Below are 20,428 nucleotides of genomic sequence, written 5' to 3'. Positions count from 1 at the left end.
CACACACACACACACACACACACACACACACACACACACACACACACACCTTCCTGTGCCTGTAGATTCAGCTATAGTACTCTTAGCTACCTCTCCAGCACCATGTCTGCCTGCATGCTGCTACACTTCCCGCCACGATCATAATGGACTAAACCTCTGAACTGTAAGATAATCCCCAGTTAAATGTTTTCCTTTATGAGTTACTGTGTCTCCTCACAGCAACAGGATATTGACCAGGACAACTCTCATCTCTCCTTATCCACTAGACTAATATTGTGACTCGAAAGTGAAATGACCCCCCAGTGTTTGAACACTTGATTCTCGGCTGGTAGCACTGCTTCAGAAGGCTGTACGACTTCTAAGAAGTAGATCCTTGTTGGAGGAAGAAGGCGATTAGAGTGAGCCTTGAGGTTTTACCGAATGGTCCTACTTCCTCTCCATTCTCTGCTTCCTGACTGGAGAACACTATGGAGCCCTCTTCCTCACACTTGACCCATTGTGCCTTCCCTGATGTGATAGACTGCATCCCTTCTTATCCTGTGAGACAAAGCAAACCCTTCCTCCTTTAAGTCGCTCCTCCTGAGGTGTGTTAAATACAGGACAATCACACTACAATCCAAAGACCCAGAGACGTTAGATAAAGAGAAAAGTTCTAGGTGGGCGAACACACGGATCTTCCTGGGAACGGGAAGTAGAATGGATTTTGTGGATGGACTGGGAGCAAGTGGGGATGGGAACAGGAGGGATCTGGTCGGGGAGGGAGGGAGGGAGGGAGAAAGTACAGGGAGAGACTACTGGAATATGTGGCCTTTTAAGGGGTGATGTGGAAACCATCCTGGAAATGATGAGGGTGACCCTAGCGAGGACTCAAACACAAATGATAAATATACACCAACAAAAAAGGTCAATGAAATGATACCTAGTGACAGTTTTCCATACTCTAGATCTGCAAGTAGCCCAATCATCATCAGAGAGGCCTCCTCCAGTAGCCGTTGGGAGCGGGTGCAGAGACCCAGAGCCAAACATCAGGTGGAGCTTGGGGAACCCCACAGAAGAGAGGGAAGGAAGGACTGTAGGAGCCAGAGGGGGTCAAGGACACCGGAACCCAGCCCACGGAATCTACTAAACCGGGCTCATATATGCTCAGAGAGACTGAAACAGTGATCACGAAGCCTGCACGGAGCTGCATTAGGTCCTCCATGTACACGCTTTGGTCGTTTAGTTTGGAGTTCTTGTGGGACTCTTAGCCGTGGGCGTGGGGTTGTCTCTGACTCTTCTGCCTGCTTATGGGACCCTTTCCCTCCCAGTGGGTTGCCTCGACCAGCCTTGATATGAGGGTTTGGGCCTGGTGTTGTTGCATCTTCTTAGGCCGTGTTTGGTTGATATCATTGGGAGACCTGCTCTTTTCTGAAGGGAAACGGAGGGACAGAGGACAGAGGGGTGAGGAGACGTGGGGGATGGGAGGAGAGGAGGGAGGAGAGGCTGCTGTTGGGATGTATCGTTTGAGAGAAGAATAAAAACAAAGAAAAACAGAGAGAAAGAGATGTGAAAGTGACTAATACAAGTGTCATCGTCACTGTGACAGCCACCACTACCACCATCCATGGTCACATAGGCTCAGCGTTTTGGCCTATGGAGAGGAAGTATATCCTGGTAGGAGTATGTGGTTCACTAAGAGTATGAGGAGACTGGTTCACTCATGTCATCCAGGAAGCAAAGGGAGAGAGGTGGGTTCACGGTTCCCACGTCTCCATCGTGGGAACATCCCTAGTGAGCTCACTTCCTTCTCCTAGTCTTTACTCTGAAGACCTAACTATAACATTCTATTTTGATTAATTAGTGTGTGTGTGTGTGTGAGTGTGCATATCTCTGAGGGCAACATGTGGGAGTTGTTTCTCTCCTTTTACCAAGTGGGTCCTGGTGGTTAGTCATTAGACTGGACTCGAATGCGTCTGCCCACTGAGTCATCTCTCTGGCTCATACACAAGCAAATGAAACAAACCCATTTTGTGTTCAATTATGTGGAAGGCAGGTGTACGTGGGTCACAGCACACACGCATGCAGAGGTCAGAGGACCACACTCAGGATTCTCCATTCTCCTGCCACTCAGCCACCAGTGAACTTGAGTCGCCAGACTTGCCTAACAGGACCCTTATCTGTTGCACCATCTCTACAGCCCTGATTGATAATAATATCCTGGCTCTGACTACTAAGGGCCATCTCAGAACCCTCAGAAATGGATAAGAGTCCCATCTGGAAGAGTCCATGCGGTATCGACAGTCCTGGCATCGCTCAAAACAAGTTTCTTCTGAGACTGAAGGAAAGGTTCTGAGCCTTTAAGAATAAAAGCCGAGCAGGAGTAAAAGCTGTGTGCTGCAAGAAACAGTGATACAGGATACACATTCCTGTTTCATAGTGAAGAAACTGTGATGGTTGGTGTTAATTACCAGCTTGACTGGATCTTGAGTCACTCATGAGACTAACCTTACCTGGGAGGGATTATCTATGCAAGGATATCTTTGGACATTCCTTTGAGGGATTTCCTTGTTTCTGTTAACTGAGGGATCATTCCCTGGGCAGAGGTCCAGGACTGTGTGTAGATGAGAAAGCGAGCTGAGTGGGCAGTCATTGCTTTGTTCTTGGTGGTGGATGTAATATACCCAGCTGTTTTAACCCCCTGCTGCCTTGGCTTCCTCTTGATGATGGAGCTCACCCTTGAACTGTGAGTCAGAGTAAACACTTTCACCCTCAAGTTGCTTTCGTTAGATTTTTTTTTTTTTTTAACATCACAGCAAATAGAAAGGAAACTAAGACAGAAAGGAAGAGTTGGACTCACGAAAGATAGAAACCCAGCGTGGAAAACATCAAATCTCATAGTTCCATGTCTAGCAATCTTGGGCACAAGGCAGAATGATGTGAGATCCAAAGGGCTTAAGCAGCCTGTCCCCTGGGACTGGTCTGATTGCAGTCTCTATGGCATCTCCCTTAATCAGGCTCTACGTCGGCATTTCTGGCACATTTAACTTTTGGGGATCCCCATTAGAGATTCACCTTCATTCTCCCAGATTCGTAGACCACCTACTCAGGGTATGCCTTCATGGACTCCAAACCTACCAAGCTATCTAACTTTCCAGGTTTTCCTTCGAAATTATGGTAGAAGCCTGTGACCTAGCAATTGTTATATCTGCATGCCTGAAAACCAACCTCATGTGAATGATACCCAGGTATAAGGCTGGCTTCAAAAACAGTCAGACTACCTTAGATTGTGAGCTCAGTGGCCTCTGAGTGCCTGACTGGTCAAACACAGGGAAGGGGATCTCAATCCTATGAAAATGATTCCACAGTCAGTCCTTTGAGAGTAGGGTGTTCTGGTGTTCTCTTCTCAGACAAGTCTGTGGACCTCAGATGGGTAGTGTTCTGCCGATTTCTGAGATGCCCTGTTGTAAAGTATTTGGTTTCTTTTTAATGAACCAATTGAAAGGCTCACAACTAAGACCTTGCCTTGAGTCTCAAAAGGCTGTGTCTCTTATAGCCCGTGTAAAGGAAGAAAGGCATGGAAAACCTACAGCAAAGCTAGTTTGTTCAGCCCATGGTGTGTGGGAGGCAGAACGTGTGTGTGTGTGTGTGTGTGTGTGTGTATGTGTGTTGGAGTCCCAGTATCACCTTCAACTGCACACTTCTAATGACCTTCCACTATGCCCAACTCCCTATAGCACCACAAGTTGATTAAAAAAAATTAGCATGTGACCTTTGGGAGACATCTTAAGGTCTAAATTATAAACTCTCTCACCTGCTTGTTCAGATCACTGTCACCATAGCCACCAGAGTTACTCCCATCGTCTTCTTCTTCTCTATCACTATCATGGTTATTGTTACTACCATCACCATCATCACCTTCTTCTTCTCTGCCACTATTGTGATTATTGTTACCACCACCACCATTGTTACCACTTTCACTACCGCCATTGACCTCCTCACCTTCCCCATTAGCATCCGCACTATTGGCACCATTACTACTATCATCAAGGCCAACATTACCAAGAGCATCACCATTACAAATGATCCTTACTACCATAACCGCCCTCATCTTCCCACTTATTATAACCATGATGGTCATCATTACCACTTCCACCACCACCTTCATTCACTGTCATCACTGCTACCACCCTTACCACCACCACCATCACCATCACCATCATCAGTAGCAGCCTTAACTCCCTTACTTTCTTTGTCACTATCATAATGATACCGTTACTATATCACCATCATTGTCTTTAGTATCTTTCCTTTACTTTTACTGGCATTATCACCATTATTATCACTACCATAAAAACATCTTCACCATTTTCATCTTCACCATTATCTCATCTCAACCGCCATCACTGTCGCCAACCCAACCACTAAGTCTCTCACCTTCTTTACTATCACTACGATTTCCTCTATGTCTACCACCACCACCACTACTATCATCACCACCACCGCCATCACCACAATCACCATCACCACCACCATCATCACCACCATCACCGTCATTATCACCATCATCATCATTACCACCACTGCCATCACCATCATTACCATTACTATTCTCCTCCTCCTCCTCCTCCTCCTCCTCCTCCTCCTCCTCCTCCCCACCATTGCTTTTCTCTTTCCTATCACAACTATCAGCACACATGTCACCTTCACCATTATTACCATCCTGTTCTTCACCTCCTCCCCCTCAGTGATAACCACTCTTATATTCAACACCATCTTAGCTACATGGCCATGACTATGGTCCAGTGTTGATCATGGCTGTCACCCTGGAGCCTGAGGCTTACCTTTCCCACATAGTGGGGCAGCGATTCATTTTTCTCCTCATCGATGTGCATTTGATTCCAAATCCAGTCTCTCTTTTGGCGATGGTGGGCAGGCAGCATGTTGTGGGTGTCTATCTGGGGAAAGTTAGGGCCTGCCATTGCTGCCACTGCCAGGAGGCCCAGGAAGGCGCCCAGAGCCGTGGCCAGCTCTGTGAGCCTCTGCATCCTTCCTGGAGGAGGTGATCTGGGGAAAGAGGGTAGATACCATCAGGACACAGTGCCCACTGTCCTATGGAACAGGAGTCTCACTCTAGGAACCAAAGTCTCTTTCTTTCTCTCCTTTTTTATCTGTCACTCAGCTGACACCAGCAGAATGATAAGCTAGTCTAAGTAGGGAAGGCAAACCCAGAAGTGATTTCTTCTTATACCCACATAGGATGACATGGAAGCAGGTGTGGGGGTATGAGATCCCCCGGAACCTGAGAAGGCTACCTGGAATACGGATGTCCTAGCTCCCAAGGCATCATGGGAGCACTCAGAATATCACTGTTTTATAAAAGAGAGTACTAAGGCACAGAGAGATTAACTTCAGCTGAGAATGAAGCCCCAGCCTCCGACCACACCCAGTCACCTCCAGTGAGTGCTCACTATTTGTCGCCGGGCTCCGGTGCAGGTGCTTTAGACACGCGGTCTCATTTGCTCTACCCGCCAGCCTCCGAGGTTGGTGTAATCGTGACCCTCGTTTTACAAATGAACTGGGACACAGAGACACTTAGTAACACCCCCAAGTCACCCAGACTGTAAGGAACTGAGCCAAGGCTTGGACTAGGTCTGTGTGCCTCAACATTCCAGCTCTTTCCCGATGCCTTCTGCATCCCAGCAGATTCGCAGCTTCTCTGAGGGAGATTGAATGGCTCCCCTAAACATCTCCAGTTCATTCCAGCCTGAAAGCTCTTCTGGCACCGTGGTGGCCTTGGGAAGGCTCCTAGGAAATCTCAAATATCCTTTTAAAAAAATTACTTGTGTGTATGTGTCCCACAGAGCCTGGGGTGGGGGCACTGGATCCCCTTGGAGCTGGTATTACAGATATTATAGACAGCAGTGAGCCACCATATTGGTGCTAGGACTTGAATCTAGTTCTCCTGCAAGAGCAACCAGTGCTCTTAAGCCTTGAGACACTTCTCCAGCCCCAATCCCAAATACCTTAATCTAGAGGTTAACTCCTCACTCTAGCACCCTTAGGTGATGGCCAGGATACAGATTGTATTGGGAGGGGGTTGGGAGGAAACTGGGGTACAGAGGGCTGGCTTCATGATTTGTGGGTCCAGGGTAAGAGTGTGGGTTTCCTTTTTTTAAAAAAGAAATTAGAAACTTTGAAATAGAGATGAAAGAATTTTAAACTACACAGGGACCCCCTCGAAGCACAGGGTGTGCACTCTGGAAGGCAACCTGTTGGCTTGGAATGGGCATCGCTCGGAGATCAAGTTCTGCCTCTGGTCTAAGTTTTGAACATGGAAAGTTTCCAGTGCCTCGTGGTGATAGAGACCTCGATGGGTTGTCGTCACTGTGGTTTCTCATCCCTGACCTCCCCTGCCACCCATCCAGGGTCCCTGTGTCACTGACCTGCAGTTCCTGGGACGGTATGGGGAATCAGTACGGGTGCCTGGAGATAGAGGAGGGATCTGGAAGGATCTGGAAGGATCTGGAAGGGGTAGCCTTCAAGGATCTGGAAGGGGTAGTCTCTTGCCCCACTATGGAAGGAAGGGGTGGACCCTGTGTATCACAGGACTTTCCTAAACTCTAGTGACATCGTCTCCAGACCATTGGTGCCAGACTGGCCTCAGTGACAGCTGGGCTGTCTGTGCTGATCTTAGCACTCAGGGTCCCTGCCCTTCAGCTCCTCCAAGTCTGTCCTAGAAGGAAGTGAACCCCAGTGTCCTAGAATGGGGGCCCTAAATAAAGGTGCTGTGTGCCTAAGGGAGGCTCTGTATCTCCAGGCGACCATTAACGAAGGGGTCTGCCTAGACAATGCCAGGGGCTCTAGCAGTAAGATGCCAGGCAGGAGAAGGCAGCAAACAGATGGTGGGGGAGGGAAGCCGAAAGCCTGCTAGGAATCTGGTCCTGACTCAGGGAAGTGACCCTTGCCTCCCCACCTTGCAGGCACGGCAGGCTACTTGAGTCATTTCCTGATTTGCTCAGGGAAGAACTGCCAGGCTTGGGTTTTTCTGTTCTGCCTCAAGTAAAAAGTGACTAGGAAGTAGAAACGAGATACAGTAGGAAGTGAAACAGAGGAGGGAGAATTCTCAGGCCTGGGGTAAGCAGAGGACAGGAACCTAAATGCTATGCCACTGGGGGCGAGCACCTCCTGGATGTAGGATTCTACTAGGCGGAGGGGCACAGCTGAGACCTGTCCTGGAGCTCCTCTCCACACTGGGACCAACAGGAAGATAAGAAAGTAGGAATCCCATTAGGAGAAGCAGCTATGTGGAGGAAGCAGCCAGCAGAGACCGGGAGGCCATGGGTGGCCTTTCTGAGATGGGTTTATTGTATTTTGTAGCACTGGGGGGGGGGGTAACCAAGGGCCTCGTGTGTGCTGGGCAAATGCTCTATCACCGTGCGACACTCCCGGCCCCTTCAAGAAAACTGTTTAAGACCTAAGTGTAAGAAAGCCAGAAGGAGAAAGAGAATTTCAGTGTGTAGCACCAGGAGGAATGAAGCCCCAGTGTAGAAGGGCAGTTACCAGGTCTGAGGAAATGACAAAGTCTCCTGGGCCAGGTAGAAATGAGTTGCTTTTAATCCCAACACTTGGGAGGCAGAGGCAGGTGCATTTCTGAGTTCGAGGCCAGCCTGGTCTACGGAGTGAGTTCCAGGACAGCCAGGGCTATACAGAAAAACCTATCTCAGAAGAAAGAAAGAAAGAAAGAAAGAAAGAAAGAAAGAAAGAAAGAAAGAAAGAAAGAAAGAAAGAAAGAAAGAAAGAAAAAAGGAAGAAAGAAAGAAAAAAAGAAAGAAAGAGAAGAAATGAGTTGAAGGGACAAGGCATTGAAGAGTGTGACAGGTGAATGATGTCCTCATATCCATGTCCTATACACTAGAACCTGAAAGGCCAGCTTACCAAGGGACTCCTGGTGGATATGCTTAAATGGACAATCCCTGGGTCTTTTGAAGGCAGAGGGAGAAGGATCAGGTTTAAAAAATTACTGGTAAAAAATAAGATGTAGCTTACTGGTGGGACAGGCCAGTAGTCCCAGCTACGAAGGTGACTGTGGCAGGAGCAGTCTCAAGATCAAGGCCTTCCTTGGCTATAGGCTGAGTTCAAGGCCAGCCTAAGCAATCTGGGGGGGGGGGGGGACGTCGTGTGTCACAAATAAGCTATGTTGGTAGATGGCTTGCCCAGTATGCACAAAACCTGAGTTTAATCTCCATCCATGTAAACAGATGGCGGCATATGCCCATAGTCCCAGCATTTGGAAGGTGGAGGGCCAGAAGTTCAAAGGTCACCCTCAGCCACATAGAAAGCTGGAGGCCAGCCTAGGACTCAACAAAAACCAAAAACAAAACAAAACAAACCCAGAAAATGTAAAGAGAGGGCTCCAGATGTGGTTCTATAGTAGGGCACTTGTCTCCAATATGTGAAGGCCTGGATTCCAGCATCACAAAAGAGATGTAGTGAGATGAGGTGGGGTGTGCTGAGAGACTATCAGCTAAGGGGTGTAATGGCTGCAGGAGCTGGAAGAGGTCTGGCCGTGAGCTCTGAGGCCTGTAGAGGGGTTATAGCTCTGACTTTAGCCCTCTGAGAATCATTCCAGACTCTTGGCTTTCAGAACTGTAAGACAGTACCTAAATCAGCACATGCGACTTTAAGCCCTCGGATCTGTGGTAGCTTGTCACCATCATTGGAGGATTATGGCCTGCTTATTTTGCGCATTCCTGAACACACAATCCTTAAGTGGTGTCTGCCTGTAATCCCAGGACTTGGGAGGCACCGGTAGAAGGACTGTGAGCAACTTGAGGCCAGTGAAAGCTACATCACAAGATCCAGTCTCCAAAGAGCAGTAACAATAGTACCTAATGCCGGGCGTGGTGGCGCACGCCTTTAATCCCAGCACTTGGGAGGCAGAGGCAGGCGGATGTCTTGAGTTCGAGGCCAGCCTGGTCTACAAAGTGAGTTCCAGGACAGCCAGGGCTATACAGAGAAACCCTGTCTCGAAAAACCAACCAACCAAACAAACAAACAAAAAAACAATAGTACCTAGCGCAATCATTTTCAGAGAGTCTGTGTAGGTCAGTTTTTCTCCTAGGAACACCTCTTTGCCCTCACCAACCTCTGCACTGGGTCACAGAGCTTCTTCTGGGACTCCTAGCCTTGGCCTTGGCCTTGGCCTCTGGCTGGGTTTGGCTAAAGATGTCCAGCAGATGCTCTAGCAATGGGAGGAGAGAAGTCGGCCACTCCTTCCCCGTTCCTCTGGTCTGTCTTTCCCTTTGTGGTTGCAGCTCTACAACGTATGACAACCCCTAAAGGACAACCTCTGTGGGATTTTGGCTCTGGGCTCTGGACTCTGCAAGTGTTTCCCTTTTGCCCCTCCAGCCCTAGAGTGATAATAGCTTCCCCCCATTGCTAGTCTCTGGGCACCTCCAAGTGTTGCTTGGTCCCTACCCTACCACTCCCAGCCTTCACTGGAAGTCCCTTCAAAGAGCCCTCACTGGACATTGAGTTCCCTCAGGGGACTCCGTATGACACACTGAGCAAACACAATTTCTTTATGGGACCTGTTGGAATGAGAGACGGGTTCCAAGGACTGACAACAGCCACCGGCTAGGTGAGGAAATTATGATTATATTAGACTTCAATGAAGCAGAGTTCACTGGCTCACAGGGGACACTCGCCTGCTGGCGGGCTTGGGCTGGCTACAGGGAGTTATCAAAGATGTAGAGCCGACCTTCTGCTCTGTGTCCAGCAGAGACCTCGCTGTGAGCCCTGAAAAGAAAGCCTCTGGCCCACGAGGTCGCCTGCAACTCCCCCACCTCTGACAGGAATGGCTTTTGCTCTCACGGTGTCCTGTCCAGCAGGGGGACAGGGAGGTCTGTTCACTCTGACTTCTTGTCAGTCAGCTGTTGGTAAGGAGGGGGTGTCATGGAGTGTGGGCCTGTAAGGCGGTGGGATCTTGTGAGGCTGAATCCTAGGGTGGAGAGTAAGCTGGCCTCCCCGGGCGTGCTACCTGATTTAAACCTTGCCACAGCTTTGGGGCAATTACCAATAATCCCCGTCTGCATATGAGGAAGAGAACTCTCTCTCTCTCTCTCTCTCTCTCTCTCTCTCTCTCTCTCTCTCTCTCTCTCTCTCTCTCTAGCAACATTTGTCATAATAACAGTTTCCAGTGCTTGGCTTTCAGAGATGCCCCGTCATTTAAGTTTCCCACTCTGCCCTGCACGTGAAGGGTGTAGAAATTCTCATTCCCATTTTGCAGATGAGGAAGTCTAGAGATTGCCCAGTACTCAAGCTGCCCTCTTCTAAATTTTGATGGACTATATACAGTCTCAGAGGGACCCGAGGGACTTTCCATTCCAATAACCACACTTAGTATCACCTCTGTGTTAGAAATTTAGCAGAAGAGAGGAAAGTTTTGGAGGACAGCCATCGTCCTTTCCTCCTGTCTAGGAATGGAAGCTAAGATGGCTGTGGTCTCTCTGGAGGATGCCTCTGTCCCCTAGCTTTCCCTAGCAGAGTCTCATCTCTCTTGGCCCTTCTTACTAGCTCCAGAAAGGCTTAGGATGTCTCTGGATGGAATCAGGGCACCGAAGATGTCTGAAGGGCTTGAGGTCCGGGATGTGATTCCGTGTTGAGCATCCCAGCTGAATAGTTGGGAACCTGTGTGAACACAGCAGCCAGGGGACAGGAAGGGCCTAGTGACTCAACTGAGGGTGTGGGGCACTCAGGGGTTGCCTGTATCCCTTGTCACCCAGGAGCTGTGACGATGCCCTAACTCCGGGGGCATGCTGATGCTCTGAGAGAAAAATTCCAAATGGATGACAGAGCCTGCTGTGCCCTCAACCAGTCTAAGAATGCCAAGTAGATGCTAATTTTGAAGACAAAGAATGCCCTAATGGTGAGCATACACAGAGCTCAGGACAGTGGGTACTTATGTATCTGAGAACCTGAATATGGCTGAACTCAACTATGCCCTGCAAGGTCAGGATCTTTGAGGCTCTTAGAGTCTGTATCTAAAGTAGCCATGGGCCAAGGTGATAGAAATGAGATACCTAGGCCAGATGCTAGGGACTGAATTAGACAGGGCAGGGCCCCATGGCTCTATCTACTGCTCTCTGGGTTCCCTTTCAGGCTCCAAGCATAGTCCTAGCTCTGAGACCTTAATTCCAGGACGTCCTATTCCCACAGGGCTTGGTCACGCCACACTACTTCCCTGAAGGAAGCCAGGAGAGGACACGATTACACAGTTGCTTGCCCACTAGCACCTATCTTATATAGGCCTTTGTTCCTGTGGACCCAGGATACAAACCACACCATATATAAAAAAAAATTCAGTGTGTGCTAGGAAGAAAGGATTTGAGGGGCTGTGAGGGTGTGTGTGTGTGTGTGTGTGTGTGTGTGTGTAGGCAGAACTGGCATGCAGCCTGAGTCCCAGGAGGGAACTCGGGTTTTGTTGTTGTTTTTCTCATTCACCCACTGTGGGACATGAAGCAGCGTCCCCGTTCCCTTTGTTTTTATAGCCCGTCTGTCCCTAGCGCACTTGGCCTCAAGAGGCTGTGAGATGGGTTCAACCTTGAGTTCTACAGCTTTGGGTCCAGCTGAAGGTGTGTGTGTGTGTATGAGTGTGTGTGTGTGTGTGTGTGTGTGTGTGTGTGTGTGTGTGTGTGTGTAGGAGCTGGAGTATCTCTGGGGCTCCCTGGGACTAGGTTCTGGCTTTGTAGCTGAACAGATGTAGGGAATTTGGCTCCGGCTAGAGCCCCTCAGCGGGGCATAAGGCCAGTGTTTTGGGTTTGTCCGCCCCTGACCACAGGCATCCGATCAGGGCCTCGGTTAAACCTTAGATTGTAGCTGCCAGGCTCTGTCTGTTTGAGGAAGCTATTCGCTATCCTGGAGCCCTCCAGGGTGAGGTAAGCTATCTCTATCTATCTATCTATCTATCTATCTATCTATTTATCTATCTATCTATCTATCTATCTATCTCCCTGGAGCCTCATATCCTTCTAGAAGCTGGTATCAGTTCCCAGTGGCCCTGTATATAGGCATGTTCCCACAGCAGTTCTGCAGAGCTGACTTCCTTACCTCCTGTACAGGGCTCTGTCTTCTATCCACCCCTATGGCCTTCAGTAAGGATTTGGGGCTGGATCTAGCGGCTAAGTGGAGCCCCAGGGAGGGCCTCTGAGGATGGAATGCTTAGCCCTACCCCAGCCCCCTGCAGACTGCAGACTCCAGCCTGGAGGTCTGGGTCAGGGATGAGGGGCAGGGCAATGGGTGGAGATGGCTCAGAACACGTAGGGGGTGTGCATGCCTGTGCTCAGTGGCTTTGGAGCCTGAGCTCTGTGTGTGGCCCTGGGCAGCTCTCAGCCTGCCTACTTTGAACTTCGGCTAGGACAGGCCTTGGATCTAAAGGTACATGCACTCCCCGCTCCTCCTCTTCTTGAGCCCTCCATGTTTTCATCAGTGTTTTGTCAGTGTGGATGTGGGAAGGGCAGAAACCCATCAGCTATGAGCTGGCCTCTTGGGGCTTTCTCCTTTCTTGTAGCTCAGTTTAGCAGTTGTAGCTCAGTTGAGTCCTGTTCCTAGGGGGTTCCAGAACCCGTTCCCTTCCCTGGGACTGTCTCCTGGTTTGACGTGTGGCTGCGCTCCCTTTCTGGATCTCCCTTGCCTAAGCTCTTCTTGTAGCATGTCCACCTCTGCAGCATGAATCCAAGCTCCCGAGCTGGCCAGCAGCATGTCAGCCCCTCCGACTCTTCTATTTTTTTACCTCCCTACCCCCTTTCCAGCCACGAGGCATCCTAACGGTTTCTTAGAATGCACAGTGCTTGTCCCTATACCCGACAGGCTGGAGTGTCCTTCCTAGTTTTGCTCTCTGAGTGACTGCAGCCCCAGTCCACCTCCTCCATGAAGTCTTCCAGTTGCCACCAGCTCCCAGAACTCTGCTTCTTAACCTGAACATCCTCTTCCCAGAAACATCCAGGCTCCAACTCTGTACTACATCCTAATGTTCTTGTACATGAACTCCAGGTAGGTCTAGAGTCTGGTGGTGTAGAATCCCCCCTGTGGCTCAGTCTCCTATTCTGAAACTGCTCCTGGGCCTCTCTTCACTCCCAGGGCTTAAAAACCATGTATATTTGCAGACAGCACCTTGGGTGGGTCGGAGCAAATGCTACCCGTGGTTTAACTGAACAAAAAAAAAAAAAAAAAAAAAAAAAAACAAATAAATCTCTTGCTTATTCCCAAATAGCCCCTCTAACAGCCATCGCATTGCTAGATCCCACTAAAATCTGATCTCTTAGGACAATGAAATAATTTCCCCTTCAGGTCTTTGGAGAGAAAAACGCATATCCCTGAGCCGTGAGCCTCTTAAGGCAAGGCTGCCAAGTTAGAACTCACAGGCTGCTGTTACCCACCTCTTCCTATACCCATGGCAGACATCACTAATCGATCACGCTGTTCATTCCTCTGTAGTGCAACTTTTGAGATAGAGACTTCCACTAGAACCAAATCTTGTTTGCAATTTGAAACTGATTCGCTAGGTCATTTAAACTAGCTCTCTGTCTCCCCTGGGGAGGCCCAAGCATCAGACAGAGGACTCCCACCCTAGGGAGTCTTTCGGCCTCCTCTGAGCATCCTGACTTGGGCTGGGTTGGTGGAGCAATTGTGGGGCATGAGAACAAGGTCCATATGTTTGTCTGTTTGAATCTGGCCTGTGGCTCATGTGCTCTGTGGGCTTGGGTCTGTGCTTTGCCTTATCTGGGCTTCAGTGGCTGCATCTGTAATAAAGGCAACAAACACTGGATCCCTGGATGGGAGGACTAGAATATACCCAGTGAACCCCAATATACACAGACAGCACTCCCAAATGTGCGGGTGTCTTGACACCTCTTCCTCTCTGGTCTGTGCCTTCCACCGGCTGCCACACATCTGACCTAATTTCCTGGTCTTGCCTTAGGCTCATCCTCTCATTTCCCTGTTCTTCTCCAGGAGTAAATGTTATTCAGCACTATCTGTCCACCCCTGAGCCCCATTTCTCCCTCCTAGCCTGTGCATCTGCCAGGCAGTCAGAATCATCCTCTGACACACAGAGACGGGAGACCAAGGCCGAGTTTATGGGAGCTGTGCTAATCTTCCCAGAATTCCAGGTTCCCACTCTTCTTTTGGGAAGTTCTCTGTAGTTTCTCCTCTCGATGCTAACTTAGAACAGGGTTATGATGGGCTTCTTATATTTCCCCAACAACAGTAGAACCCGTCTCTTAGGGCAGTTCCTGGTTTATCCTTATACTGGCTGTCGTAATCTAAATTGTATATGATTGTCTCTTCGCTAAACTCCGATATAGAGTATGGCTACGGGGTCAGCCCTAGCCCTTTCCCACTTTATACTATGTGACCTCATGTCTGTCTAGCCTCTCTGGATCCCAGAGGTCCCATCAGTCACTTGGGAATTATTCATGTCAACTGAGGGGGTGGGTGCCAACGAGGCGATGGAAGCAACCAGAAACGGTCCACTCAGCCAGGGGTTGAGATTTTTTGCTGGAATGGTGGCAGGTATCTGCTATTTCTGAGGTTCCCGTGTAACTGTGACTCATTTAACTTTGGGAGAAAACAAAAAAAAAAAGTGTGGCCCTTCGGGCTTCCTGCTCTGTGTCCGGTTCTTGTTTAGCTGCACAATGGTCGGGCTGAGACTACGGGGTGGGCAGGTTAACCCCTTCAAGGTACTGGGAACTTCTTCCAGCTCCTGATTGTGAAAGTTAGAATTTGAAGAGCAGCCCTGAGGATCAGCTGCCCCGGGGCCCCTTGGGGTCACCTGGTACTTTCCAGTCTGCAGATGGCCGGGCTCAGGCCAGATGCAGGAGAGTTTTGTGACTTTCTTGCCCACCGGAGGACCAGCTAATTGTTCTGGGTTGTCAAAATCCTCCCTGCGACTCAGCATTCAACCCTGTTCTAAAGAACCCAGAACCCACCAGCCTCCCAGATCCTTCAAGCTTCCGACCTTGATGTCATCCCCTGTTATTAGAGTCTTGCCTGCCTGCCACCTTCCTTCAGGGGTAACTAATGAACACGGATGCCTGGAGGAGCTTGCAGCAGGGGTAGCTAAGTATATGGCCTCTCGCTTCAGCCCTTCTTTTCACATGGGTGAGACCCCCTAACAGGAGGTGAGGTGTGGGACGGACCTGTGCCTTGTGGTTTCAAATCTTTGAGGTATTCACAGCCACCTATGGCTATGGGGCAGTGGGTAAATCCACCCAGGATTCCCTGGCTATCTATCTGCCTCTCATTAGGCGTTTAGCCCAGAGCCAAGGGTGTATATCACAAGTAAGGACTGAAGAGGTTTCCTCAACTTTATGGCCTAGAAGCCAGAGACCCCGTGTAGTCACAGGTTCCAGGAAGAGCCTGTGCTGAGGAGGGCTAAATCAAAGTCCCCATCGTCATTCTGACTCAGTTTTCACACTGACTCTCCTCCGGATCTCTGTTGCTGTCTCCGAGTACAGAGAGACCATGTCTACCTCCTTGGGACTGGATAGTAAACCCAGGAGCCATTGTTTTGTTGGAATATTCTTTCTGCATGAACCATCTCCACCGCTCGCCACAGATTGCGAATAGAATTGCATCCAAAAATGTCCTCTCCTAATGAAGGTTTGGAGACCTTAGGTTACCATCCCAAGGCCACACGGAAGTGAGTAGGCTGGGATCAGTGCCGAGGGTCACCGTCTCTAAGCTGGGCTTACGGCTCAGAGGTCCTTGTCTCCAGGGCCTTCCAGAGACTTGTGCTGAGCCGTGTGGCCACAAGGATTCATAAGCTCTGGGCTCTGAGTATCTGGTGTTGGGGGAGAAACTACAGGCTGCCCTTCCTGCCGGCAACCGCCGAAACACAAAGCAGGCCCTGTGAGTCTAGGGGAGATGAGGGAAGAAGGCTCATAAATGGGACCCCAAGTGCCCAGAGCTGAACCTCAGAAGGCCCATCTTGAAAGTGGGAGATTCTGACAGAGGGAATGAGTACCCCTTTCAGCTCCCCAAATCCCACCCTAGTCCCTCGAGGTGTTGTAGGTAGAGATGACGGGGCAGGGAAATATAAGTCAGACCTTGGGAAATCTATCCCTTTAGCTCTGGACCAGCCTGTCCTTTGGGCAGAAGGCAGAGCTAATCCTGGTAGATAGGGAAGGGAATCACAGAGCCGTTATTTGTCCATCCCACACAAAGCAGACCCCACTCAAATTCAGGGTCCAGACTCCAGTCCGCTGCCCTCGCATGCTGAGTGACGGTGGAAATCCTATCCTCTTTGAGCCTGGTAGTCACAGAGGCTCCAGGTCACTGGAGTTTCCCTGAGTACGACAGTCTACTTATAAGGATGCTGAGTCTTTCTCGAGCCATTTGCCTCCTTGCACACTAAGAGATATGCATTCTTTAGCCCTACCCTGGCCCCAGCTGTGGTCCCTTGGGGAGTTCTACAGTGGCCATCCCATATGGGCGAGCCAGGACCCTCCCAGTTTTATCTCCGTGAGACAGGGAGTAGAGAGAGGTCTGGGAGTCTCACTTACCTTATCCGTGAGCAGAAGACGAGACTCTCTCCACTGCAGTCTGTCCAGGGCCGGGCTTTGTGGAGAGCTCAGTTGATTGCCTCAGGAGGGGAGAGGGGAGCCACACCCAGGCTGGGAGGGAGGCAGGTTTTCCAACTGGCCCTGGCCCACTTCCCCTCGGGATGGTTTCCTGCTATTGTTCCTTTGTGAGTTGCCTGCAGATAGGCAAGCCCTATGGTGGGCGGCCTCAGCTTGGTTAGCCTGGGCCCGTGGAAGCCTTGGACCTGCCCGGGGTATTCAACTCATACTTCAATTCCAGGTCTCATCCGAGGAGCTGTGAGCCTAGGGGTAGTTGTGGGGGCTCTAGGCTTTTGCCAGAGCATTCAGCCATCCCTAGGAGGCAGGTGTCATATCCTCCTGCTTTATAGTTCAGAAAGCAGAGGCTTAGTGTGTCTGAGGTACTTGTTTCCTGGCTGGACAGAGTAACCCAGACAAGAAATCCAGCTACCTCAGCTTCTCCACAGAGCCGGCTTTCCGTGGCGACTCTGTGGTGTGGTGGAATGGAAGGGGGCTGTGGAGGTCTCAGAGTCAGGCAGCTGAGAAACGGGATAGACAATCACTTTCAGCACCAGAATGCCCGTCAGATTCTCCCAGGTAGGGCGGTGTGGGTTTCAGTTCTAAGGTACCAGCCTAACGCATCTCCCTTTACAAATACTGGGTGATGGGGCTTCTCGTCTGATGTGACCACGGACCAGCCAGGGATCCATGCCTCAGTCTCCTCATCTGTATAATGGAGATAGCCATAGGCCTGAATCAGCAAAGAGTAAGAAGAACTAAGAAGACAGCAAAACAGAAGGTAGATCAGAGTCCCTCAGAATCAAGAGGCTGAGGAGCGGAGGTCAAGATTCTCTTCATTCATTATGTGATGGGTTAGTAAAAGTTTCGGGGTCCTGGCTCAGAGTAAATGACTTGGAATACCTAGGGCAGACCCCCCCCCCCAGAGTGTACCCTTTGGCAAACTGCCTGGGTTTCTTTATGCATAAAAGTTTGGGAAGTCCCCAACTTGTCCTGCTTTTCAGTGAGGCAAAGAGGGACCATAAGAGAGCAGATCTTTCTGGGCATGGAGAAAATTCTGTGGGGGTAGGGTGGGGTGGAGTGGGGTGGGGTGGGGGGTAGGTGGTGTTGGAGATGCCCATTAGACACTCAAGTCGAGACATGGGCTTGGTGAGCGGAGATGGGCTCCTCATCCAAAGAGAAGCCATGTTGGTCCGTGGCGGTAGACCAGCTTGCAGGGAGAGAGGGCTCGTCCTCTGAAGTTAGTGTGTCCGCTTCAGAAGGCTTCTGTAATAAAGGGGTGGTGGAAGCTAGTGAGGTCAGGAGGGTGGCCAGCTGGATCATCCTGGGTGAGGGTGTGACTGGGAGAACTCCAGCCACTGACCAGAGCAGGTTAAACCAAACTGATGGGTGGGGACAGTCAGAATGGAGGTGGGGGAGTGACAAGGAAGCAAAGTTGGTGTAGCCAATCACTCCCTCCAGGTCCCCTGAGATCTGAACTGGAATGGAGGCCTGGGGGACGGAGTCTAAATTATGATGGAGTATGAGCATCCTGAGACCATGTGAAGACAGATGAGGACATCAGAGTAAGAAGAGAGGCCAGGGAACTGTTGCTGGGGGTTGTTCTCAGCTCTGAGCGGGATCATAGATCGCTTCCCTGAGAGCTGCCTGCCCTGGTGGTCTGTGTACTCAGCGGACATGGCTGCCAGGGTAGCACTTTCCGCTGGGTCTCATACTCAGCGCTGGCAGGCTGCCAGGGACAGGGCCTATCCGGCCACCAATGCAAACCCCTTTTGTACTCTAGCCCTGGTGGATAGTTCTGCCCTGAACACAGCCATCGCTGTCGTCTGTAAACAATAAACAATGGACAGCCAAGCCTTGAATATGCCCCGGACTCTGGGGATGGCAGTGGAGGTCTTCATAGCAGAAGATGTTCGGTCCCAAACGGCCAGGCTAGTGCTCCTCAGAAGCCCCTGTGCGCCCAAGGCCTGATTTCACCCACTTCCTGATCCTTCCTCCCTCCCCGCACTCCAAGCCCACTGGAGGCAGAGAAGGTACTGGGAGGAGGGGGCATGCGCAAGGAGTAGTACTGAGCGTGCAGGAGGCTGCCAGGAAGACAGGAAACACGGTGGTCTGCTAGAGCAGATTAGATGCAAGCTGGAGGAGGAAGTGGTATAAGGGGCCAGGGGGTGCTCACCTAGGCTGGCAGATGCAGGGACTAGATCCTGTCTGTGTGTCCTAGACCCGACTGGCTTCTCTGAGCCTCTCTCCCCATCTCTGAAATGACCTTCAGGCCACACTTTTCCAGGACTAGGAGGAGGTTAGAGGGACAGTGGCAATCATTAGCACTAGCAAGGCAGACTGAACATGTGCTTCATATACGCGTGGTCTCTGGGGTAGGAATGATGCTTTGGTGCCTGAGAGCATCAGTTGCTCTTCCAGAGGACCTTGTTTCTGCTCCTAGTACCTTTCTGGCCACTAATAGCTGTCTGTTAACTCTAGTTCCAGAGGATCTAGTGCCATCTTGTGGCTCCCTCCTGCACTGCATAGAGAGGCAAAATACCCATATGCATACAATAAAAATAAATAATTTTTTTAAAAAAATGAGAATGGTCCTCAAGCCTCGGGATCAGTAGGGTGAGGAGAGGAGTTGGAAATGCAGATCTCTTGCCTTCACCTGAGGTGTGTGGAGACAGAATGCCTGGAGATGAACCCCCCAATAGCTACAGTCTGGAAGCCCCTTAGGCCTTGTGGCTGAGGGCTCACATCGAGGAGCACACATACACACACACACACTCTCACATCGAGGAGCGCACACACACACACACACACCACACACACACACACACACACACACGCTCACATCGAGGGTTACACACACACATACACCCCCCCCACCCACACACACACACATGCTGCTGATGCTTAGAGCCCCTCATTCAGCCGCACTCCCACCCCCAGACAAGCCTGGGGTTAGTTGTCATTAGCCTTGCTACACAGGGTACACAGGGGGAATTAGACGCTGCCTGAGGTTTGAGAGCTTGTTGTTGGCACAATACCAATTCTGAAACAGGTTTTCCTTGTCTGCAGGGAAGCTTCTTACCCACCAGGCTTTCCTGCCCTTCAACAGTGTGTCAGTGGAACCCTTCCAGGTCACAGTAATTCTCTGCCGATAAAAGTTTCCCACTGTGTGGGGCATTCAACATTAGGGCAGGAAGGCGATGCCTTTGGCTTCATCAGTGGTGGTGCTGGGCATAAAGGCACTAGAGCTCCACCTTCTGGGGTCTGCCTGTGCTTTTCCAGTTCCTACATTCAGATCGCATTCTTGTTTGCCGAGCTCCCTTGATCTTCCCTCTGACCCCGCCTCCTCTGTACCAGCGTTAGGATTCAGGAGCTCACCCACAGGCTCGTCTTTCTTCTCCTAGCCAGGTGTGTCTCACTGATGTGCTTGTCCTGGTGTGGAACACAGATGGAGTTCTCCCTCAGTGAGGTCTTGGAGTTGTGCAAGCATGGGAATCAGGGGTGGGACACTGAGGTTGGATCTACAGCATTCCCCAGGGACTGTAGGCTCCACAGCGACCCCAAGAGTGAGTCCCATGCCCCACTCTGCCTATGTGCACTCAGGAGTGGGGCTCCCAGCATTCCTCCCAGCATTCCTCCCAGCCCCTCCCAGCCCACTGCTGCCTTGCCTGGGGACCAAGTGATCAGCTGTATCTTGTATGACCATCATTATTGCTAGCTTGTCTTTCTGCCTTGGTCTCTTCTCTTCTCTTCTCTTCTCTTCTCTTCTCTTCTCTTCTCTTCTCTTCTCTTCTCTTCTCTTCTCTTCTCTTCTCTCTTCTCTTCTCTTCTCT

General features: G+C 50.4%; 1 protein-coding gene and 1 long non-coding RNA gene across 3 annotated transcripts in view; one reads left to right on the top strand and one right to left on the bottom strand.

Annotated features, from left to right (window-relative positions):
• Cdh5 (cadherin 5) overlaps positions 1–16,635 on the bottom strand; it is a 40,659-nt gene extending 24,024 nt beyond the window's left edge. Inside the window, exons 1-2 of one of the 2 annotated variants that reach the window (XM_029532628.1) lie at positions 16,542–16,635; positions 4,821–5,043 (exon numbers count right to left, since the gene is read on the bottom strand). In XM_029532628.1, the coding sequence (XP_029388488.1) occupies positions 4,821–5,024 (204 nt within the window). In that variant the 5' untranslated portion in view covers positions 5,025–5,043; positions 16,542–16,635. Of the gene's footprint in view, positions 1–4,820; positions 5,044–6,422; positions 6,487–16,541 lie in introns of those variants that run through there. The other variant, XM_029532629.1, reaches the window with a different exon arrangement.
• The window catches only part of LOC110337333, an 18,033-nt gene continuing 9,949 nt past the window's right edge, over positions 12,345–20,428 (top strand). Inside the window, exon 1 of the long non-coding RNA XR_002381265.1 lies at positions 12,345–12,414. This is a non-coding gene — a long non-coding RNA (uncharacterized LOC110337333). The remainder of the gene's footprint in view (positions 12,415–20,428) is intronic.

The sequence above is a fragment of the Mus pahari genome, chromosome 20, assembly GCF_900095145.1.
Source record: "Mus pahari chromosome 20, PAHARI_EIJ_v1.1, whole genome shotgun sequence".
Classification (NCBI taxonomy): Eukaryota; Metazoa; Chordata; class Mammalia; order Rodentia; family Muridae; genus Mus; species Mus pahari.
The sequence above is the reverse complement of the archived record's forward strand: the minus strand, read 5'-3'. Positions and strand labels throughout refer to the sequence as shown.